Here is a 24,152-nt window from a genome sequence, read left to right on the forward strand (position 1 = left end):
CCTGGAATTCGTTGAGAGCAGCATCCTAAAACCCGACAAACCAGGCGCCAAATGGGAACCTCTGTAAACACGTTATTTAATTTCATTACAATAAAATGATCAACTCTGTCTGATAGTTAAACATAAAAGATGCTATACAAGAGAAATGCCCTGCTTTGCTATTTGGAGAACTTGTTTAGTTTGATGACACAAAGACATTTTATGTTAGTGGTGATCAATAACGATAGGAAGCAGTGCAGTTGTGTAGAGGAGGACTCATTTTGTACTTGCACAGCCATGTTCAATTTCATAGCTTTTGTTGTGAAAGAAAGGTTACATTATGATGTGATTGCACTGTGTAATACAAATATATATATGGCAATCTTTTTTTATTTTATTATATATGGTGGTGGGTTCAGAAAGTGTAGTGTACCGCATACAAATATGGACACAAAGTCAATAACAATAACAAACAATAATAAACAATAACTACCAATCATCTGTGAGTATCTTTACATGTTTTCTGAAGGCACTCTGGTTTAAGTGAAAAATACTGACCCCACTGTCTTCTGTTTAAATTACAATCCCTTCACTGTGTAAATTCCTTCCTGAAAACTCACAGCTCAGGAATATAACAAAATTATATTAATTGTTTTGTTTTCATGGGACATAAGCTAATGTAATGCCTATTTTTATAGTTTATACTTTATTATAATGTTTTAATTTATCAGGATGTTCAAAATATTTGTTTTATAACTTTTCTTTAACGTATTTAAACAAATACTTAATAAAGCATTTACCTCTTAGACTTCTGCTTGTTCTGCATTATTATTTACACTACATTATTGTTTGTTTTTTTATCACATTTGCTTATAATATTGGTCCTGTGTGTTTCAAGTGTGGATATTTTCTTGCAGGCTACAGTGCATCTCCAAGAACAACCCAATATATGTTTTGTAAGTCACCCTTATCCAGGGCCACTTACAAAACATAGAAATGCCAATAAATAATTAATAATCATCATCATCATCGTCATCATCATTATTATTATAATTAATAAGCGGAACTAATTATCATCGTCATGGTTGCCTTTCGGCGAGGTTAAGTGTGTACATAGTGGGCGTGGTCGCTAGAAATTTGACTTTGATTGGCGTACGTCTTGACGTATAGGTGCAAGTATCCGTGAAGTGCAGCCAATAGGATTCTGGGAGGCGGGACCACGCTGGTAGCGAAGGCAGTGGCGTCCTGGGCAGCGGAAGTTTGAAGTGGCAGTTTGGACGTTTGAACAGCCGGGTCTGAGGAGGTCTGGCACACATTTCATCCTGCAATATATACACATCGACGTGACGGTGCGGTAAAAGTCGTTAACCAACTTCATCACAGAAAGGGATGAAAACATGAGTCCTGTGAAGAGCAAGAAGAGGCCGGGGGCGGGGGGCTGCACACGGGAGAACCGGGCCACTGCCGCCGGCACAGAGAGGCAGCCTCGGCCCCGCAGCCTGGTGGTGAACCAGAAGGTGCTCGCCGAGAGGAACCAGGCGGTAGTGCCCGTGGGGGCCTGGGTGGAGAGCGGGCAGGACTGCCAGGAGCACCCGGCCGTGAGTACTGCAGCCGGGCGGACTCCGGCACATGCGCACACCGTCTGATCACACTATGAGACAAGATCATTGTAATACTATAGTCTTGAGTGGCTTTCGCAGACTGTTCGCCTGTTCGATGCATTTCATCCAGGTCAGGGTGTGTAATCCCCGGGTATTTCGGAAAGGAAACTATAACCAGAGAGCTGTCCTGTAAGGTTGGACGCATTTGCGCTGAGTGTGGTATGGATGTGGCGTGTGTCCCCCTGTGTGTGCTGGTGTATTACAGTAAACGTCAGTAGGTGGTGCCATTGAAGCGGCTCACACTGCTTTATATTGCAAAACAAAGACACATGGGCTCAACAGCGGCTCCAATCCTTAAATCACCACTTGTTTCTTGCAGGAGTGATTATCTGTAAATATGGTAGCATGTGGCCCATCTTGACTAATTGGCATCTCAATAATTGAGGCTTTCGCAGCATACTACCCTGTTTGTGTGACTCTGATCCGTATTGATTGGTTGTATGTGTGTGATTGATCATAAGACAAATCAATAACCAGTCTGAGTAGTAAAATGGGCATTTGGAGAACTCCCTGGCCAGTCGTGGTGCAAGACCCCTAGTGGCTGCTCTGTGTGGCCTCTCTAGTGGGGCTGGGGGGTGCGATGTGGATCCCCCACACCTTAGGGGAAGTGGGGGGACGCCGCTCCTGACTTGTGGCTGCTGCTCGGCAGATCCTGGCCCTGCTGACGGAGGAGCAGCAGTCGGAGGCGTGGCAGGAGAAGGAGGAGAGTCTGCGGCGCTTCCAGGAAGACGTGCGGCAGCGCGTGGCTCAGCAGGCCAGGGCCAGGAAGAGACGGCAAATGCAGACCTGTTACGAGACGGTGAGGGTGCCGGCCGCCCCCACAGCTGCACCGCCGGCTTCATCGGCGCACAGATGGGCTTTATTTGCCCCGCCTTATCCACTCGCCGGTCTCATCTCAGAGATGATGCTGGCTGCAGTGTCACCCACATCCTTCACCCCCAGACACACACGGCATATGACATATTAGGTTTGTGAGTCAGGCTGTGCCCCTCTGTGCTCCTCCTCCAGGCGCAGCACGAGGGCAGGGTGGTGCAGCAGTCCTGCGATGCCGCCCGGCGCCTGACTCCCAGGAAGAACGCGTTTTCCTCCGAGCCCCAGGGGGAGCTGGCCATCTGCAGCCCGGGCTCGCGCTGGGTGAGCGCCCAGGGTCTGGGGGCCGAGAATGGGGGGACCGGGGTGACTGCCAGGGCCTTCCAGCAACAGAAACATCAGGTGAGAGAGCGAGAGGGCGAGAGAGGAGGCTCCGCTGGGAGTTCAGAGAAGTGCTGGATGGTAATCGACCCTGTTTTTGTTTTCCAGCTGAGCAAAGTGAGGCAGCAGGTCCGACGCCGACTGGCTTCCTGTCAGACTGTGCCCACGGGGGAAGTGACATCAGAGCTCCCAGGGGGCATCTGGAGAACCTCGCCAACTCGTGATGTGGGTCTGATCCTCCATTGTCACATGGGTCTTTCTTGTTGGAAATCAACACGAGGCTTTGAAATGAGATCTTTCTGGCGAGTAGTACTATTGATTTTAACTGAGACGTGGGGCAGAGTTTGACCGTTACGAAAAGCTGACTGGGCAGAATTCACTATAATAGGTTTATTTTATTCCAATTCGATTAGCATACGCCAACCAGAGTCTGCACGTTAAGGGTTGGAAAACAGGGTTGGTGATAAAGTATTTACAAAGTCTCCTTCCTGAATGTTTTCACATCATGTGATGGTCTCCTTTGAATGCCTTTTCTGCTGGGGTCAGGCTTTCACTTCCCTGTAGCTCAGACCTCACCAACTTGTAGTGAAGGAAAACATCTATTTCCCTTCAGGCTAACCATGAGGTTCAGCTGCAGACTTGAGGGAAACTACAGTGCCGAGTTGTTGTGGAGTAAACTGACTTAACCCGACTGATTAGGTTCTCCATTTTGAAATCTCAGATGACTTTCTAATGCTGAGTAGGTGGGAGGGAGGGAATGGAAAATCCTCCTTTTAACACCATTTTACATGCGCTGTAGAGCTGAAACAACTATAAACCAAGGAAGGAGGTGTATTTGGTGTATATATTACTGTCGTGGCAATTGCTAAAGCACAGATATTGTATTGCATGCATTTATTTATTCATTTAATCAGAAGCTGCAAGGAGCAAGAGCGAGAAGCAATAAAAAAAATGCATTAACAACCTAATCTAGATGCCTTCTCACTCTCGCTCTCTCTCTCTTGCTCTAGAAACCAGCGTCTCGTCTGCCGTTCTCCAGCAGGGTGGAAGAGGAGGAGCTAGAGGAGGAAGTCCCTCTGATTGGTCAGCATGATCGTCCTGTGGGGCTACAGGAGTCCAGGCCCACCGAGGCCCACGGGAGCAAGACCGTCAGCTTCCACAGTCAGCAGGTCAGCTAACCTTGCTCCCCCTGCCCTGCCCCCCCGCCGAGGAGCGTATTGATACAAAGTAACCGAGCAACAAATCTCCCTATTCCCAACATCCTAGTCTTTAAAGCACCAACAATAAACATTCAACGGAGGCTTTTATGTGGAGAAGTCATGATCTTTCTCTCGTGATGGACGTTTCTGGCAATGCTTAGTGTGTCTGTGTATGTGTCTGTGTGTGTTTGCGTTCGGCTTATGTGCTGGGAAGTACTGAGAGATGGCACTAAAAAGATGGCCGAAAACCCTGGAAGAGCAGAATACATTATAATCCTCCTTAAAACATGAGAAGCTGGTTGACTCTGCTCTTCAAAATGTGCCGCCCGAGGGCCGTGCACTCGCTGTGCCTTCAGGAATACACGAGACCTGCCACAGCACACAGGTTCAAACTACATCCCTAATCTTCGCTCTTGTGTGCTGTATCCACACTCGCACCCCTGCCTACACACACACACACACACACACACACACACACACACACGTCTACCTCTGAATAGAAACTACCCCACCGCACACCGCGAGCGTGATCTTTCCGGCCCCGTTGTGCGGGTCTAACGGGGTTTCTCTCACCCGTGTGTGTCAGGTGTGCGAGAGGCTGACGAGGGAGCCCTACCCCACGGGTCCCATCCCTGGCTTCAGCACGGACTTCAGGGCCACTCGGGTCCTCTGGCCCGGGGAGGATCAAGAGGAGCTGAAGAGACAGGTAGACCCGGCCGTGCCCGACACCTTGCATCCATAGTTCATTACGCCCGTCTGTTTAACATCATTCTCCACTAAGGCTTATGAGTAAAGCGGATACAGAACTACAGAACCAGTAGTGGATCTAGATCTTCCCAGATACTGGCCCAGTCAGAACCAGTACTTGCGCTCCTGCAGCTTTTCGGGATGTGATGCGTCAGAACTTCCTGGTTAGCGGTAACAAACAAACAAGAAAAACGACCAGATTTGTCATTCCTGAGAGAGTATCCTCTTCTCTGAGTGTCTCTGGAGACCTCTCTCTAATAAACAAGGACTCGACAACTCAGGCTTCGTGTTTGAGAGAGAGCTGCTGATCGGGGTCTCTACATGTATTTACAGTGTACTATACAGTGGCGTATAGCAGTTGAAAAAAAAATTCCTGCTTCTCTTGTCGTCAGGTTTATGTTTTGTTACATATAAACAAAATCTGTTCACATATAAACATGCATGCATACCTAGGTCAGTTTTCGTTGTCCTTTTGTTATGTTTGGGCACCTACAGGAGTGAATGTTTTCATTTCAGTTATGACACAAATTGAAGAGCAATAATATCTACAAACAATTACTATGATTGTTATGGTCAGACAATGTACTTGGCACAGTCACCCCAGGCTAGAGTGTTGGGACAGCATTTATTTTAAACCACCCCAACAGCAGACAACACCCTTACTCCGTGCAGATTGTACTGGAGTTACTTCTAACCTTGCAGACACACATTACTGTGCATTAGAAAATTCATACTAACCACGTTAGGCAAGTGTTGTGGTCCGCTGATGATCTGATGAAAAGCTGGACAAGCAGGGTTTTGATACGGGACATTGTTTAAGTGTTTGAAGTTGCTTACGTGATTAAAACCGATCTGGGAGAGTGGCATGTATCCTAAAAGGTAATCTTACGGCCGCTCTGGCAGAGCCGTGTCTGATACACACCGAGTTGCGTGTTTTGCGTAAAAACATCCGACGGGCAAAGCTGCCCAACACACTGCTCTGAAATGCCTAAACGCCCTCCTAAGCACGCCCCGTGTCCCGGTGGTTTCAGCGCCAGTCGCAGTTCCTGATGTACCGCCGCCTCTTCATGGACATCGAGAGAGAGCAGGTGAAGGAGCAGCGTCGCCACCGGCAGCACCTCCGCAGGATCACCAGGTATGCACCCGACACGCGCGGCCCGGCGACTAGCCTCGGCCCGAGCACCAGAGCGGTTCCTGTTTTGAGCAGGAGCGTGCTGGCTCAGCCCGCGGCGGTTTCCTTTCCCTGTATCTGTTTCTCTCCTTTCATTTTTACTTCCTCATATCGGACAGGCCAGAAAACAGCACGAATGTAAACAGTGTCACCCAAGTGCACTAGACAGTCTGGACAGCATCAGCAATTGAGTTGCAGGATTCCAATACCATATACTTTTGATCAGCAAAATGTGACACAAACTATACATAAAAAAAGGAATGTTATTGAATTTGAGAGTGTTTGAGTGGTATACACTTAATATTAGTATTAAACAATACACAGAATGTTCAATTGTATGTACACTGTACAGTACAATGAAAAAAATAATTTTCAGGTTTTTGAAGGAATAGATGTCAAGTAAAACCAGAAAAACAGGACTGTGTGTAGAGGTTTTGTATTGTCTGTGTTCCCGGTGGGACTGACATGAGTTCAGATGTTCAAACCCGTCTGTATGACTCCTGATGGATAAAAAAATCGTTTGTATTGTTTGCGCTGTGAATCACACCGAAGCCCCACGCGTTTCTGTGCAGGATTAAGGCCGACAAAGAGCGACAGAGGCGAGCTGAGGAGAGGAGGATGGAGCGGCCAGTGGAAGGTGCGGACGAGAGGGAGGACACGTCCGAGAGAGGGAGGGAGATCCTGGAGAGACTGCGGCTGGAGGAGGACGAGGGGGCGCAGGAGAGGGAGAGGAAGGCACGGGCGCAGAAAGACAAGGAGGCCACGAGGTAGGCAGGAGGCCACAGAGGAGTTGAGGGGAGAAATCTAGACGCCCTCGCCGAAGGCACTGTTTATAACACTTTATAACCTGATTAACACTGAGGGGCATGAATCAGACAATTTAACCTTTTGTTGCCCTTTGACCCTGTTTTCCTACCTCCAACGGATATTTATCTTTAGTTTCGGGAGGGATAACAATTAGTGGATGTTGACGAGGCAAAGGTTAAGATTATAAGGAAACAAGTGCAGAACAGAAAACACTTTAAAACACATTATAAGCCTCAGTCTTATCATTGTTTCTGATATACAACTTGGTTATGATAGTGTAAGTCACCCATTGTCCCCCCTACACTCTATAATGAGTCCCATTTCTGTTAAAATAATTATGTTCGGTCTTAAAACTACTCCTCTTTTGATAGCCAACTGGTTTAAACCCTGTGTATTCAATTGATAAGGCTGATTCGTTCAAATGACAATAACGGCTGTGTTTTGCAAGCAGCCCTGGCTGGGAAGTGGGAGGTTAAAATAATGAGGTTAAAATAGTTGAGCTGTGCAGAATCGGGAGACGTAATCGCCCGAAGCTCGACTGCATCAGCGCGCCGAGCGGTGGCCCTGCGCTTCTGACCGTGTCTCTGACTGCCGCGCTGCAGGTACGTGGAGGCTCTCCGGGCGCGGATGAGTGAGAGACTGCAGCAGGAGAAGGCGGAGCTGCCCCCTCTGTGTTGCTGTGGCGAGGGCTTCTGGGACTCCCATCCCGACACCTGCGCCAACAACTGCGTCTTCTACAAGAACCCCAGAGGTAGCGCCGGCGCGTCGCATGCCCCCCCCACGCTGCTGGCACAGGGGAACAAACCATAGCGGGGAAGTCAACAAGTCCAGTTTATTATTTTTATCATGCTTGAAATGGCCAATTCTCCCAGAGTGGGAACACAAACGCAAAAAACACATGATTTTTCAGTTTAAATGCACCTCGACAGTCTCAGATTGACACACAGCCGAGATCCCACTGTAAGAGCATTCTGATCTATTATAAGTGTCATTTTGTTGTACGCCTGTCTGGAGACTCCAGGCCCATAGCAAAGTTCATTAGCTAACGTCAGACTTTGATCCTTACAGCTGGGCTCACCCTGCTGTTTGTTTTAACATGCCTGTCTACTAGGAACTGGATAGCTGAGCACTATCAGGCACGTCCGCCTGTAAGACGCGTTTCCTGCACCTGCTGTTCACTAGACTAAAAAAACATTTACAGTGATAAGTCCTGAAAAGAAAGCAAGTAAAAACACATTGATTTTGGAAACCAAAGATCTTACACAAATGAAAAGCTAGCGCTGATACACTATACAGTTTTACAGAACAACCCAACCACAAAATATAATCTGTTCTAGATGCCCTTTCTCGAGCAGGTGTTTTGCGAAGCGGGGCCTGTCCCTCACGCTGAACTGTTCTCGTCACAGGCTACGCCCGGGCGCTGCAGTCGGTGCTGTCCTGCTGCGACCTGCGGGACGGGAGCCTCGGTCACCGGGCGTCCGCCAGGAGGATAGCCTCGGCCCACGCCCTGTCCCCCAGGAAGTAGAGCGGGCCGAGGACCGGCGCTTCTCAGCGACTCTTCTTCTGGAAACGGACTCGAAGGACAGCGGCCACCAGAACACGATCAGTTTCCACCCGCTTGTTTTTTTGATGCAATCTTATTTATGAGAACTTAAAAATAAGTATTCACCCCCCTCATCTGCAAGAATATTAAAGACTGATCAGTGAAGAAGAAAGATTCCGACTGAATGCAGGTGTAAACGGATCGTTCTTCGAGTCCAAGTTTGTAATTGTATCCCCCCATGACTTGTGTTGTTTGGTGTGTTTTTCTTCTGCTTTCTGGAGCTCCAAAGGAACGCTTCAGTGGTTCCAGAATGTATGGTGTCTGTTTTAAGAGGGACTTTTCTCAGTGGCGGCAGGGGGCTTATGAAACTGTTCATTGCGCAGGAGCCACTTCCACTCTGACACCGAGTGTCTCGTGTCTGCATGAATAGTAGGACTCTGCTTTGCCTGTTCGTAAGACCGTGAAGAAGCAGAACTGGCCTGAGAATATGTGAACAGAGTGAGGTACAGCGCCAATGAAACTGCTTTCGGACTATGTGTACTCCGAGTAATGACCAAAGCCTACCACCCAAACCCCAGGCCTCAGACCAAAGACCTTTGACCACTCGAGGACCTCTTTGAATGTGCTGATTGCTGTGGATAATTACTAGGAGTCTTAACATGGTTGGCTAACACCCATTACCAGTGTGTTTTATACTTTGATAGCTTTATAATCTATTTAAGAATGAATGAAATACTGAAAAGGTTGTGAAATTGTCCAGCTGTTGTGTGGAAGTCTTTTTAAATCCTTAGGCTTGTGTTATTAATGATGAATGTGTGAGAAACAGATTGGGTGCCTTTTTTATTTGTTATTATAACGAGTGGTTTGTTTTTGTAGCTTGTCTTCCATAAAATATACATCGAATCAATGATATCTGGGACGTGATCTTATTCGTTATTCTTCGACAAAGCTTGCGCTTGCATGGTCAGATCCTTGAGAACAATCCAAGATATTTGTTCACAGCCCTTTTATTTTTGTCTGGTGGAAAATGTGTAAGTGTGAGTGTCTAGGCAGCACAGTTGTATTTCCATATGGTAAAAGGGGAAGTCATGTGCTGCTTTTGTATCATGTGAGCATCTGTCAGCGTCTATAATTATGTGGCTCTGCTGTGTTATCAGACATGTGTTTGTCTGGGCTTTCAAGTGCAGCTTACTCAGATAACCGTGAGGGTGATTCAGAAGCATTTTGGTGCTTTTCGGAAGAAGAGAGACACACTTTTATAGTCTTTATTTCTTCCACAGCTTTTGAGGTGACCAGTCACCCATTGTCATCGTCCTGCAATCAAGGACTTCTTCAGAAACAGGTTTTGTTTTCTTAATTTGCCTTTACACGTGATGTATAATTCACAAGCCAAAAACAGCTGTGATCGTTAGATAGTTGGAGCTTTAGAAGACAATGAAGGAATGTGTTCTGCTTCATTTTAATGAGACGTTTGACATGATCTGCAAGAAAGGTAGTTTAATGACCTTGACACAAACACGCATATATCAAGAGTAGCCTTTATCGATCCACTGCTGTATTAATTTCTCCCCAAGATGCTTCCAGTTCATTCCAGCAAAGCTTATTTCATCTTCCCATCTTTTATGTCATCTTCAAGTTATTTTTTCACCCCCTGGGATCCATTTGTCCATCTTACAGTGCATCTGTCCCATTGCCCTTTTATCTTGCACTTTTAATTGTCTCCCTTTGTTCTCTGATCAATTTATTTGTTTTTCTCTCGTTATCCCAAGCATGCATCGTTCTGTGCTTCCAGCTTGTGTATTTTATTTTTTTGTTTAGTAACCAGGTTTCAGAGCCATAAGTGAGCACTGATGGTATGCATTGATCGATACCTTTCTCTTCAGGCAAGGATAAACCCCCCTAAGGGTTTCACGCTTCTGTGGACCATAAGATCTCCATGTGTGTTGTCCAAGTTAGACATAAAAGTTTTGATCTACTTAATTTGTCTTGGTATTATGGGGGGGGGGGGGAATAACGAAACACAGATGGAGATATAGTGTGTATGGGTGCGTTTGTGTGTATGTATGCAAACACATAATGTATGTATATATCTCCTGCAGAACTGGTTTGTTTTGTTATGTAATGTGTGTTTATCATAAAAAAAAGACCACAATATATTGTATTTTTCAAATTGCGCAATGTAAGTTTGGAAATGCTTGGTGCCCTTAGTGATTTATGATTATTTGTGTTTTCTGTTCCCCTTTTCACACTATGAAAGTAGAAACGTACCTTTTTTCATTGTCTATACGTGCTTGTGATTGATATACCTTTACGTTGTGTTTGTGTGTTTTTTTTTTTTTTTCTATACCACTGTGGAGATCAAAATGTAAAAGCATTGTTCCTGGCAAAGTTAATGCCATTGCACGGGAAATCTATTAAAGACTAATCTGTGCATTATTTAATATGCAGCATGACATACTGACGCGCATCTCCCCCGCGGTCTCTGCGCAGGTCGACTGGCGGAGGAAGCCACAGTGAGGGGTGGTCCGAGTGACGTCATCGGCGGCGATCACATGCTGCTGCCGGCCCCTGGCGCTGGCGGTGCGGGACACTAGGGATTGTCCTGCCGGCTGCACGGACACGTCTAGGAAACATGGCGAAAAAATATAACCATGTGATCCACGACCAAGAGGAAAACATCGGGATGCGCTGACTTTAAATCCTCTCAGATGACTTTCCATTCCGTGATCATGGGACTGATCAAGCTGAAAGCTGATGCCTGTTCTCCATAGCCATTGTTTTTCAATTATTTATTTTTAGAGGAGAAGGAAACGGCGAGATACGACGCCGCCTCTTTGGGTTTTAAATGGAGAGCATCTCGGCTCGGCTTTTCTTTTATGGATTTTAATGTTAACTGACACGGTGTCGTTGTCATCGCACGACCGCTTGGAAACCGAAACACTTGACAATCAAACTGAAAGCGCAGAGAGAAAGCCGGCATTGTTTACGTCCACAGTCGAGCTCCTTTCTTTTCTGTCTGTGTGTTGTGCATATATCTGTTTATCAAAGGAATCGGGTTTTGTATCAAAACGAAGCAATCGAACGATTTTCACGGTTTAGTCGAGCGAGCGTTCGAAATTCTTTTTTATTTATTGAGTTCCTGGATGCCAACGTGGAAACCGGCTCCCAGTTATAAAGGGATACTTTGTTTCCAGTCGAGGGTACCGGGATGATATTTGTTTCAGTGTGAAGAAGGCTGACAAGGATACAAAGTGACAATGAGGTCCTCGCTGGCACCTGGGATCAGGCTGATCACCTCCTTTTCACGGGATAGTTGGTAAGACATCCTAACCTTTCTGTTCTATTATTTTCTAGTCAATCAATGCAATTAGAACAGTAAATCATTGTATAATAATTACTGTTATTAGGGCAGTGTAAGCTATGCAGCAGTAATGATTGGCAACTCAAAATCCTGTGTTAGTCCCTTGCGAAATCGCACCCTGTGGTCTTTCTGACACAAACACGCAGCGATACTAATGGCAAGATACGCTGACGGCAGCTTCTGTTTCAAAAGAGTTTAAAACTCGTCCACCCTAATTTGTGACACGCATTTAATTCCATGTTGTGAAACGTATCATTGATGTTTGTTTTTCATTCTAGCTTTTTGTTTAGGTAATGCAGTCAAATATATTATAAAATGGTCCTGTGGCAGTAGGATAGTGAGGAATACATCACTCGCCTTTCCCATTCTGTCGTACAGCAGTTATCCATGTATGTTAAGAATCAAGGATCTCCATTCCAGCAGAGATCCCGAGCAGGGCCCAGCTCTCAACTACTCTACAGAGCAATAGCGATTCCTCATTTAATTTGATTTAGTGATACTTCACACTGTTTTAGTCGTGATTTATTAGCCGGCCTCGCAGTGCTTTCACCTCGTTTCGTAATCGAAATGTGGAACGAAACGAGCAGTGTGTTTTTATGACAGGCCCGAAGCAGCGGAGTAGATTGTGTAAGAAAGGTGTAAAGTTATTAGCAACAGGTTTGCAGGCTGGCTGGGGCCTCTGCAAAGTCTCAACAACACCCCACCCCCGGAAATGAAAAATAAATCCTAGAAGAGCTTGTGTCTGCCACACTCCCCTTCCTGTCAGCAGCCACAAGAAGCCTTGCAGTTCAGTGTCAGCACCTCAGCCTGCGAACAGTGCCCGCCTTGTTTTCCATTTTATAAGCTATTTAAGTGCAATCTCATGTTTTCCCCCCCCCTCCCCATGATTTGTAGTTATCTGCATGTGAAAATGATATACACTCATCCATCTGTTTATTGTTTCACTAAAAAGATGAATTGGGGACCTGTCTGCCATCAGCACCCCCAGTGAGCTTGAAGAGTGAGGCTTAGTTTAGTGGAAATCTGAGCTTTGCTGGTTGGGGACTGAAAACCGCCGGACACAATCAGTTTCACAATCCTAAATTTAAACAAAAACAATATGCAGTGCTGTGAGTTTGTCTCTTCGATGATTTCTGCAGTGGAGTTCCCTATTTGTGTTCCTGCAGGTGCCGCATGTCAGATGTGTTGGCCTGTCATTGCATTGATACATCAAGCAATGCCCTTCTGCACCTAGAAGGAATGTGTCCAGTATCTGTTACACATGTATGATTTTAACTCTGCGGTTCAGCTTGTTAATGTCAGATTTATTGGGCTCTCTTGTCAGACTTGTGTGCTTTGCAGCCTTTAGCTGGAGTGTTTTGCTTGCTTTACAGAGAACGGCTTGAGTCAACAGCAGTAGCTTGTGCAAATATGTTGCTTCATCCAGTTCTAGCTTCTAATCTTTAGTGGCCTTGAAATGTTACGTATTGCTTGAAGACTTTGCCAGCTTTCATGTATAAACCAAACTTTGCAACTCTTCGTTCGGGCAGTAATAAGCCCCCCCCACCCCGTCCAAATCGTTTGTCATCTGTGTTTCGCTGGCATGTCTCTATAGAAATGTCTCTACAGCAATGTTTGTTAAAGAGAGCATAGCTGTTTAGTACAATAGTGCTGCTCTTTATCTCCCCGGAGGTCAGTGGCAGAGCAAGGGGAAACCAAAATGAAAAGGCGTCTTTGGCAGGTGGCAGTGTTGCTGGCAGCTTGTGGCTCCGTTTGAGCAGATTGCAGCAGCTATTTGAATAATTGTTTGTGACATGGAATTTGTTTAGCCTCTGAGGTGTATGTAACCGATTTGTTTTATTTTGACTCTCATATCTTGTGCAATGTGGCTTAGTGGTCATTTTCAGTCACTTTTATTTTAGCTTTTGCACTTGTCAACAAAGCTAATAAGTGACAGGCTGTGTAGTGTCAGTGGAACAGCTGAGGAGTCTGGTATCTGAAAAGATTTCCCTCATTCAAGAAAAAAGAAGCCAACGTACTTATTACTTCTTTCAATAATTGAATAGATTTTTTGTCTTGCTCGCCACAAACGTATATCAGACTAGAGTTCTGTGTTTTACTGATTATTATTAGGTATGAGTTCTACTCTTTTAGTGTTGTTTGCAGATTAAGGTCATTACATTCATATCCTGGAATTGTGAATCTAATCCTTTAAGTCTTGCATTTCAATAATTTAAACATGTTGTGTATCAATGTGTCATTAAACAAACTGTGACACAGGGTTTTAATTACATGTTGGCATTTAGACTGGTATTATCACAACGGCTCTAATAAAAGGTTAATACACCAGGCATTAGAATACATTTGAGGAAAAGCAATATTTTTAAATGACACTAGAAACCAGGACAATGGCCACCGCTTGTTGATTATGTATTACCATTGAATATACACATTTCATTTTAGAGATCACCTTGGGAATGTACCGTCACTTGCATTCATACAGAAATGTACATTTATATATCATCACGTTATGATAAAAGGAACCTCTTGCAACAGTTGGTTATTTCATTGTGATTATTTATTTTTAATCACTGATCTCCTCTCGGTTGGCAGGTACCGGGGTTTCACTCTGTTCATGACCTTCCTGTTCTACACCAGCTATCACCTGTCCCGCAAGCCCATCAGCATCGTCAAGGTAAGACTTCACCCGTGCAACCTGGCCGGGGCCATCGCGGACACCCGGAGGAATCCCAAACCGCCGCTTGGAATGGAAAAAACGCATTCACGCTTTGCGTCTCTTCTCTTTCCGCCAGAGCGAACTGCACCGGAACTGCTCCAATGTCCTGCGCCCGCCCAATTTCAATGTCACCAACAACGAGACGTGGTGTGACTGGCCTCCGTTCGGTGAGTCTGCCGTGGTCCTGTGACTTGCAGAACTAGTTGGTCCGGGCAGGCGTGAGAGCTTCAGAAAACTATTAGTCGTCAGTAGTTTCCACCACATTTTCTATAAAACAATTTGTATGCAAAGGGCCCAATTCAAACAGGTTTTTCTTTTAAGATGCAGCTACAGAATTAGATTGAAATCAGGCAATGGCAAACAGACTCGTATGTCCACTGTGTGTCCCACGATGCCAGGCATTCACAAAAGGAGAGCTGTATGAAGCTGTTGTGTTCCTGAGGGCAGGATGATGTCACCTGGCATGTTTCCCTTGTGCCATTTGCGTATCAATTTTCATTGCTCCACAGTGCCAAGTTTTCTCAACACAGCTGTGTGAATAGACCAACTGACAGCAATTCCATATACTTATGAACTTTAAAAGCCAAACCCAGTTCAATTGCTTATTATGTTCCACCATTTGCCCTAGATACAAGCTCATGTTTTTCCATGTTTAAAAAAGGTAGGGAATGTTTCTAAATGCAGTGACACCTGCCCTGCGTTTCAGAGATGCTCAGTGCATGCCAATAAGTAGGCATATTTGACGCACAAAACGTAGTGCTTATTGCTGTCTTGGAGCACCATCTATTTAACATGTACAGTCCTTTTCATTTTTAGTCATCTATGAATGCATTTGTTTTCACCAGACCAGGATAACTACCAGAAACTGTTTGGCGCTCTGGACAACTCCTTCTTGGTGACCTATGCTATTGGGATGTTCATCAGGTATGTGGTGGCTTTTCCATCTCAGAATTATTCTCGAAAGAAAGCACTCCAGCCCGAGAAAACAAGTCTCTGCAGCGGCGAATTGCAACATAAATCAAATTGTAGAAAAACAGGACGCACTGCAAATAAAATCCCATTTATTCTCAGGGATGAATCATTATCTGTGAGGATTCAGGCAGTCAGAGCCCAAAAATAAACCAGGTGGTTTGTTCAAACAGCCTGTCGGTTTGCCGTATTCTTTTCCAATTCAGTGTTGTAATACAAAATGGGAGGCTGGGGATATTTAAACCAAAGCTGATTGAATCCTGTGACCTAGTCTGTGGAATGAGAGTGATGGCCTCTCTCTCTCACCAGTGGGATTTTTGGAGAGCGACTGCCCCTGCGCTACTACCTCTCCACTGGGATGGTCCTCAGCGGCTTCTTCACGGCCCTCTTCGGCCTGGGCTTCTACTGGAAAATCCACTCCATCTGGTTCTACGTCTTTGCCCAGGTACAAAGAAAAGAATAAAAACAAAATGTTTTGTCTTTTTAACCCCCACTGAGAATCTCAAGACCGGATGGATCTCTTCTCTTTCTCATCATAAAGAACAGAGATGTTTGCAGACAGGGTCCCGGCTCGTGGAACGGACGCGCCTCCTCTCCGCTGCATACCCGTTACAGTGCTCCTTCACAAAACTACCCCACTCGTTTGTCTTTCCTGCAGCACGATGCTGGCTTAGCTTTTCCATGTCGCGCCTGCACGGTGCATGATTTCACCTTCCCATCTTTGTGGTCGTCTCACAGGTGTTTTTTTGGTTCCATTCCGTTCAATAGCTTCCTCTGTCCATCTTTGATCTGTGCTGCTTGCAGTGTGTCCGACCCATTGCCTTTTTAACATTTTCAATGAAGTCGTATACTTTTGTTTCTCTAATCCATTCATTTATTTTCCTATATATATTTTTTTATTCCCAGCAGATATCTTTCCATGCTCATTTTGTGTCGTCAAGTTTCTGTATCATTTTTGCATTCGGTGACCAGGTTTAACAGCCGTAAGATATGGTATAGACGCACACACACACATGCACGTGAACGTTATACAGACGCTGCGACCGGTGCAGCATCATGGCGCTGTTGTGACGTTTGCCGTTTCCCTGCAGATGATGAACGGCTTGGTGCAGACGACCGGCTGGCCTGCAGTGGTGACCTGTGTCGGGAACTGGTTCGGAAAGGGGAAGTGAGTAGCAAAGGAAGCAGCTGTGTGGCATCTCGGTCTTGTGGGTCTACCACCCTGTGTGTGAATCGATCATGAGTCAGGCTTATTACACAACTTGCCTCGGATCTGACCTTGCCGTGTTCCCCAGTGCGTCAGCAGTGATGACGTGGGTGGTTTGTGCAACGTGCACCGAACGTGAACGCAAACCACAGGCCGGTGTTGCATGTGCGCTCCACATCGATTAGACTCTGCTGGCTGCCGGTCCCTGCAGCAAGAGAAAGATCTGTGTGGTTTTCCAGAGTTCTCTCTCCACTGCACCCCAGTCTAGTCTACACAATATCGGCACAATATCTGTTGCTGGTCCACATTAGACCAGAGGAGCTTTTCCAGATCAGCAGGGACACACGCACCCAGAGACACAAGAGGAAACTGGGCTTCAAGGCATTCAAGACAGAAAACAGGAGACACTTCTTCACACAGAGAGGCGTCACAATCTGAACAAACTCCCCAGCGATGTGGCTGAAGAGACAATTTGGGAACATTCAAAAACAGACTGGATAGGATCCTGGGATCACTTAGTTATTAATGGACACCAAATGAGCACGATGGGGCGAATGGCCTCCTCTCGATTGGACACTTTCTTATGTTCTTATATCTGAAATGGATCAAACTGGAGTGCAATGAGAGGTTGCCTGTCATCCCCATTAAAGCTGGCTGGCCTCTAGATGTGCATGTCTCCAGTAGGGATGTCTGGATTAGGATACTAAATCTGGTGCCCGTCGCTGACAGAATTCTGACTTCTTGACCGTCACAGGCGGGGCTTGATCATGGGCATCTGGAACTCCCACACGTCGGTGGGCAACATCCTGGGCTCCTTGATCGCAGGGATGTTCGTGTCGTCTGCGTGGGGGTTGTCCTTCATTGTGCCCGGCATCATCATCGCTGTCACTGGGATCCTGTGCTTCTTCTTCTTGGTGGAAAGTAAGTTCACATCCCCCTTTCTTTCCTCGTCCTTCATTTCCCACGCATCTTCACCATGGATGAGTTTTAAAAACCTTGAATATGTACAGCGCCCTGCTTGCTCAATATTTACATTCATGGATTTGCTTGCTTTCTTATTTTTAATTGTATTAGTTTCAAATCATATTGTGTTTGCGTTTCAGAGCCCGAAGACGTGGACTGCAGTCCCCCTCAGCACCATGTACGTACATCTATAAATACGATCTCTAATGCTGCAAATTCCCTTACTTAAGATATTCAGCCTCAAAGCCTTCTTTAATTCTCTCCCCCCAAATCCTATCCTCCAGGCACCGGCTGAGACCACCCTAACGGCGCCCTTGTCTCCGTGTGTGTTTGTCCAGGAGAATCCTGAACAGGAGCCTCTTCTCCAGGACTGCTGTAACACAGAGGAGATTTTTGGCAGCCCGTCCCACGGTCCGGTGAACGGCACGGTCATGCCGGAGCCCAGCGGGGAAGAGCCCGAAGCCATCAGCTTCATGGGGGCGCTCCGGATCCCAGTAAGACGCTGCCACTCCAGAACTCTCACGTGGAAATTCCTAAACCGTCAGGCCCTCGTCTAGTTCAGTCTTCTGAATGCGTTCGTTCCCCACCCCCTCGTTCCCAGCTTCTTTAACGAAGCGCAGGATGATTCGCCCTCGCGTTCTGTAAAGTTATTCATTTCATGACCAAAACATTTGAATTGTAGTGTAGAGAAGAATGAGATCGAGACCCGGGAGCATTTTTCTTGCCTCTCGAATCTGCTGCCACCCGTCCTCCATTGTCATGTAGATGCCACACCAGCTGAAGTGTCCTTCAAGGGCCGGCACTAGAAGCCGAGATGGACCTCATCTACGGGCGTCTCGGCTTGAGGCCGGGCTGCGATACGCAAGACGCCCGTAGATGAACCCGTATCTACTTCACAGACGGTCATTAACGCGGTTGTGTCGTACGGAGCAGTTTGAGTTACATTCCCTCCATAGAACGAACCGGAACACTCGTCATAAGAGCCCCGTCCTGTTGTGACCGCTGTGTGGGAGACTGCTGCACCAAACGCCCTTTCCAACGGCTGTGTTTTTATTTCCAGGGGGTGGTGGAGTTCTCTCTGTGTTTGCTCTTCGCCAAGCTGGTCAGCTACACTTTCCTCTACTGGCTGCCTCTCTACATTGCGAATGTTGGTAAGGGACGCCGGCGTTGGGGCATTGTCCCGTTCGTGCTTGGTCTTGTTCTAGAGGCAGCTTTTCTCTCCAGTACAATAGTAACGCCACTCTTCAGATTCCGCCGTGGGGCTTTTTATTTATTATAATCCAAGAAATGTAATTTGATCAATTTGGGGGTGGAGGGACAAGACACCGATGTACATTTAGTTTTTGTTGGTTTTTCCCATCAACCAAACGGAGTTTCTGATCGTTTCCATTTCAGCACACTTCGAAGCGAAAGCCGCGGGGGACCTGTCGACGCTGTTTGATGTGGGAGGAATCCTGGGTAAGCTGTGCGTAAATGGGCTTCTATAGATTGTATTTATTGTAGTTATTTAGTCTGGGTGTGGAGGGGAGAACTGTCATCCTGATTGTATTTTATTTCCAGTGCTCAAACTGTGTAAATAAAGAAGACTTATTCAGGGGACACTCCCAATTAAAGCCACTGTTTGTTGTATTCAGCATATAATGATTATCAACAAGGCGTTGTTTTTGCAGGCGGGATCCTGGCTGGCGTGGTGTCCGACTACACAGGAGGCCGAGCCACCACCTGCTACGCTATGCTGATCGCAGCCGCCCCGATGGTGAGGACAAGCGCCTTCAAACCCTGTACTTCTCTCGCTGTCAGCTATCGATTGAACCCCTTCCAGCCGAGGCCTTGGATACTAAATTCGGGGGAAAGCATAGCTGACCTCGGCTCTCCACACTGGCCTGAAGTGAAACCTTGTGTCGGTGTTGTAATGCAGAACAAGAAAGCGTTCCTGCTCCAAACTTCTGTGAAAGAGGGGTGGCCCGGTTCTCTATAAAAGCGTGAATCGAATGAGGCTTACATCTCTAATTCCTCTTCGATGTCACTTGCTAGGAGTTGTCGAGTTGTCAGTCTTCACGCCTGTCTGTTTAATCTTTCCAGTTGTTCCTGTACAACCGTGTGGGACAGTATGGCCTTGGAACAACAATAGGTAAGAGCAGTTTGTGAGCACGGGGATTGCGTTGGTACAATGACTACAATATCAATTCAGCTGAAGTGGCCCGCACAACGGCATGGTTTCAAATGAAGCAGCTGCACTTGGTCCGGGGAAGAACATTCATGTAGTAACTTGTCTAAGAGCATAAAGCACTTGGGGTTGAAAACCGGAGGCACTGCCTGCTCTACACCGAGAGGTCACGAGTATCTAGAACAAAAGGACCCAGACGAGTTTTTGAAGCTGATCCATTAAGTTCCTTGACAATAAATGGTGGGATGATATTCCCACGTCAGGGCCCCTGTTCTGACATTGCTCTGTGTCGTCCTGGCAGGGATGCTCATGCTGTGTGGGGGCCTGGTGAACGGGCCCTACGCCCTCATCACCACCGCCGTCTCTGCAGACCTGGTGAGTGCCGTGGATATACATTCATCACAAACGTGTTGTTACCGAAACAAAAGGACGCTTTTAAAGTGACCCTTGTTAGGGTTTTAAAACGTTTCACCCTGGTAGTGTCTTTGTGGCACTTTAACCCCCTGGGTGTTGTCGTCTTTAAAACAAAACATCCACCAGACATGATGTCCAACAGTAGTAGAATGTTTAAGCATCATTATTATAAGGGTCAAAGGGCATAATATTGCCTTAGTTTTAACCAATGTACCCCCTAGTTCCTGTTCAACAAATAAGCACACTTTCATCTTTATTAGGAATCCTCTCTAAAATAGTGGGGCTGTTTTTCACAAGGCGCTACTATGTATGTCAGTAATTTGTAGCAGAAGCGACACGTGAAAGCCTCGCAAATGCATTTATTCTTGTGAGGTTAACAGAGAGGAGTAAACGCTCGTTTTCAAGTCCCGTTGTAAGACCGCATCCTAGAATGAAAGGGACAAGTTCACAACTCGGTGGAGATTAAAGTATTGTTCCTCTTACTGAGAACGTTTAACCACAGAGCCAAGATAAGCCATCCTGTCTCGGCTTCCTTTCCTTCACTGTTGGCGTAGATAGTGAGTCTCTAGTAGCAGGGAAATTAAAATACCAAAACTAATAATGGTTGTTGTTACTTTCCTAGGGAACGCATGAATGTTTGAGGGGCAACTCCAAGGCGCTGTCCACCGTGACGGCCATCATCGACGGAACTGGATCCATAGGTGAGAGAAGAGTAATCCTCTGGGGGCGCGTCCTATGCATGTCTTACTGAGTGCATTGAGATATGCGTTACCCACCGTCTCCGCTCGAGCCTAAACGTGTGCGATCCCTCTGCTGGCCTGCAGGTGCCGCCCTGGGTCCTCTGCTCGCAGGGCTGATCTCTCCCACCGGCTGGAACAATGTCTTCTACATGCTAATCACCGCTGACATCCTGGCCTGTTTGGTAGGTTTCTGCATCGCTTGTCTCCGGTTTGTTGGAGTTGTAAGGGATGGGGGGGAGAATGTGTAGTAGGAAAAGGTCCCACAAGAAAAGAGGTAGTTTTGGTCCTAGTGCCATTGGAGTCCACACAGATTTGTGGGTCCCTGGGTTTGTTTCCCTCCTGTGCATCGCAGAGAGCTGAACCGTCCTTCTCTTTGCAGCTGCTGTCGAGGCTGGTGTATAAGGAGGTGAGAGGCTGGTGTGGATACAGCACGAGACAGAGAGGGTAAGTTCTCTCTTCAGCCTTGTATTTGGGTTTTCCTATTATGGTCATTATTGTCATTATTACTAATTTACTTGAAGGTCTGTTGATATGACACATTTTAAAAGCACATTTGCAATTATAAACGCACAAAGTACAAGGCATGAATTCTGAACAGACGGAACAAAACCTAACGTTAATGTACGTGTAGCATCGTAGTTCAAAGGTGCGTAACTCGACTTCGATCACGGGCCGTAAATCCAAAATATTGTACATAATTCATTAATACTCAACCTCCGCTGCAAAACACAGGTGAGATTATTGTTCTGTCTGTAGCTATATAATTAAGAATGGGGTTTAATTACAATTCACTTTCCTATACAGTACACACTCAAGGCATAGTAAGACGAAGCAAAATGGATTTATTTACTTATCTATTGATGTATTCATTTATTTGTGTAATGAGAAGCCAGGAAATATGAAACAACACTTAAATACAAAACGAAACGGACACTCAGTCAGGGCAACAGCGTGCGTGTTCAGAGTCTGATTTGTAAGTGATTTTTACATGGTCTCAGCGGGACACTGAGTGTGAAATCTGCATGCCGAGTGTCAAAGCGTTTCCTAGGTTTATTTTCTGTCTTGCATACTTGCAGGTAAGTTGAGCAAAGCTTTCCGTTTTCGTTTGCGCAGAACAACTCTTCCCATTCCATGTTTCTTTTTAGGATCAACTTAATAATCTTTTGGACTACCGTGTTAATTAAGATTAGAAGCGTTTTTACTTCTCCTGTACCATCTTTTAGTGACGCTGCTAATGTGACAGTTGTAGTTTCTCGTTGTTGGTCCTGGTTTCCTGGCTCATTTATTTTATTTATGACTATTTTTTCAATACTATCTTTTTTTTTTTTCCAATCTTATTTTAATTTGCTTTATCTTTTACTTTATTCTTCCCCTTCTAAGATGCGAAATCACGCGTGAAATGGAAGTAACAAGTGGGCTGCAATCATATGATAAATGGTTGCGTGTCCCTGCTTTAGTTTGACCTGATTTGTTAAATAAAATGTAAATGAGTCCTTCTGCGCAAACCTCGGCGGCCACAGGGAGTTTTAAACTGATTGCCTGTCCCCTTGAAACCCACGGATCCTACCGGCTCCCAACGCGCCGCCGTTAATCTGGAATGGAAAAAAGAAGATGTTTCATCAACTTGTAAATCACTTCAGATCTTCCGCTTAATCCATTAATTAGTGCGGCTTTGCAGGTTGTTATTACGTTACCATTGGTTATCCTCGTTGGAGAGACAAACAACCAGCAGAGTAGGCAAACATTGTCCACTTAAACACACACCCACTGGCAATTAGGCTTATTTCTTGACAGCCTATACATAGTGTTATGTTGCGGATAATTATGCACAATGACCCTGGTTTCTATATATAGGAGCTCTCTAATCAGCCTGGCCAGGAAAATGGTTTCAAAGTCCGGTGTTTTTTCCCAGAGTGCCGAGTGTAATCATTGCAGTCAGACTGGCAAGGCTGGGGACGGGGTTATTTACCTCCAAAGAGCTGCCTTTTGCTCCAACTTTAAATCTATATGGTTTGTATGTTCTGGATAGCTGTAAATAAGAGAGCCTAGGCTGAGTGCTAAGAACTAAATAATCAGGCTGTTATGAAATGTCACAATGTTGCGAACAGGGTAATTGAGCGTTTATTATAGTTTCTAAATAGTTTCCTTTCCTGCCGAATGAAAATCCTCTGTTGGTGTCATCTGTGTTTTGTGGTGGCTGGATGTTTTTAAGTGCAGCTCTTGCTTATGAAAAGGATTTCAAACATGTGGGAGCAACTGTGCATCTGTATTATCATCATAGTATATCATTTTATTTGTGTATTTATCAGTACTTCCCTGTGTTTTTCGTTTCAGGTTTAAAGAAATCTGACGGCTGGACCAATTTGAGGGACGCACTTGTGCACACGTACACACACACACGTTCATACACAAACACACACAAAGAAACCAACCGAAAGGGACTGGGACCAATGTGTCTTTGATGTGCTACGTCTTCTGTAAGTTATCCTTTTGAGTTACGGAGAGCAGTGGATTAATGGGTACGTAAATGGACTTTCATCATTGAAATCTGGTACAAAAAAAAAAAAGACCAACGATATAGCGGGAAGAATGGAGGAGATTAAAGCCACGAGGAGAAAACCCATCGCCGCTGTGCTGCGCGTGCGGATTTGAGTTTCCTTACTGTCCAAGGCACGAAAGAGCTTCTTCTGATTAGCATGCAGTGTTTCAACGGCTCACCTCTCTCTCTCTCTCTCTCTCTCTCTCTCTCTCGTTGTGTATCCTTTTATCATTAAAATGGTGCTAAAAGTGTTGCTTTGTCCTTTGATTGATTTGCCCCGTGCACTGAAGTGTAATTTATGCATTGCGCAGCTTTTCCGTCTCTGTGATTCAGGGCTCTTTGCTCTGTGGATTAAGGAAGTCTGGGGTGGCTGTTGTAATGTAGAGAATGCTAGGGTATATCGTCAAAAGTGTAGAATTGAGAACAAGGGCAGTGATGTTCAGACTGTACAATGCACTAGTTAGAGCTCATCTGGATACTGTGGACAGTTCTGGGCTCCACACTTCAAGACAGATATCGCTGCTCTAGAGGCAGTTCAGAGGAGAGCAACCAGACTTATTCCAGGTCTGAAGGGAAAGTCCTACTGAAAGACTGAGGAACTGAACCTTTTCACCCTGGAACAGAGGAGACTATGTGGGGACTTGATCCAAGTCTTCAAAATCATGAAGGGCTTCGACCACATCAAACCAGAGGAGCTTTTCCAGATCAGCAGGGACACACGCACCTGGGGACACAAATGGAAATTGGGCTTCATGGCATTCAAGACAGAAAACAGGAG

At 45.8% G+C, this 24,152-nt stretch overlaps 2 protein-coding genes across 3 annotated transcripts; both read left to right on the plus strand.

Moving 5' to 3' along the window:
• Positions 1–1,204: 1,204 nt before the first annotated feature.
• On the plus strand, positions 1,205–10,113 carry ccdc15 (coiled-coil domain containing 15). The gene is made up of 10 exons (XM_066710134.1): positions 1,205–1,577; positions 2,290–2,439; positions 2,649–2,852; positions 2,940–3,056; positions 3,842–4,000; positions 4,617–4,736; positions 5,809–5,912; positions 6,521–6,715; positions 7,358–7,506; positions 8,162–10,113. The coding sequence occupies exons 1-10, from the start codon at positions 1,377–1,379 to the stop codon at positions 8,278–8,280; spliced, it is 1,518 nt and encodes a 505-aa protein (XP_066566231.1). The 5' UTR covers positions 1,205–1,376; the 3' UTR covers positions 8,281–10,113.
• A 743-nt stretch (positions 10,114–10,856) lies between these two features.
• Positions 10,857–23,625, plus strand: slc37a2 (solute carrier family 37 member 2). Of its 2 annotated transcripts, none has more exons than XM_066710111.1 (18): positions 10,857–11,614; positions 14,252–14,333; positions 14,452–14,542; positions 15,221–15,299; positions 15,654–15,789; positions 16,436–16,512; positions 17,306–17,472; positions 17,655–17,692; positions 17,799–18,008; positions 18,575–18,665; positions 18,910–18,972; positions 19,185–19,270; positions 19,597–19,645; positions 19,983–20,056; positions 20,718–20,796; positions 20,920–21,017; positions 21,215–21,279; positions 23,170–23,625. In XM_066710111.1, exons 1-18 carry the CDS (start codon positions 11,556–11,558, stop codon positions 23,183–23,185), a joined length of 1,560 nt encoding a protein of 519 aa, XP_066566208.1. In that variant the 5' UTR covers positions 10,857–11,555; the 3' UTR covers positions 23,186–23,625. The 2 variants fall into 2 exon arrangements, with proteins under 2 accessions (XP_066566208.1, XP_066566216.1); XM_066710119.1 differs by having other exon boundaries at positions 10,858–11,614; positions 17,853–18,008.
• The last annotated feature ends 527 nt before the right edge of the window (positions 23,626–24,152 follow it).

Source organism: Amia ocellicauda, chromosome 1 (assembly GCF_036373705.1).
Source record: "Amia ocellicauda isolate fAmiCal2 chromosome 1, fAmiCal2.hap1, whole genome shotgun sequence".
NCBI classification, from domain to species: domain Eukaryota; kingdom Metazoa; phylum Chordata; class Actinopteri; order Amiiformes; family Amiidae; genus Amia; species Amia ocellicauda.

Coding starts and splice junctions, on each gene's coding strand:
- slc37a2 (XM_066710111.1), top strand. CDS start 11,556: ATGAGGTCCTCGCTGGCACCTGGGATCAGGCTGATCACCTCCTTTTCA. Junction 15,300..15,653: donor GCTATTGGGATGTTCATCAG/GTATGTGGTGGC, acceptor CTCTCTCACCAG/TGGGATTTTTGGAGAGCGAC. Junction 18,973..19,184: donor TGATGTGGGAGGAATCCTGG/GTAAGCTGTGCG, acceptor TTGTTTTTGCAG/GCGGGATCCTGGCTGGCGTG.
- ccdc15 (XM_066710134.1), top strand. CDS start 1,377: ATGAGTCCTGTGAAGAGCAAGAAGAGGCCGGGGGCGGGGGGCTGCACA. Junction 4,001..4,616: donor TCAGCTTCCACAGTCAGCAG/GTCAGCTAACCT, acceptor CGTGTGTGTCAG/GTGTGCGAGAGGCTGACGAG. Junction 5,913..6,520: donor CACCTCCGCAGGATCACCAG/GTATGCACCCGA, acceptor GTTTCTGTGCAG/GATTAAGGCCGACAAAGAGC.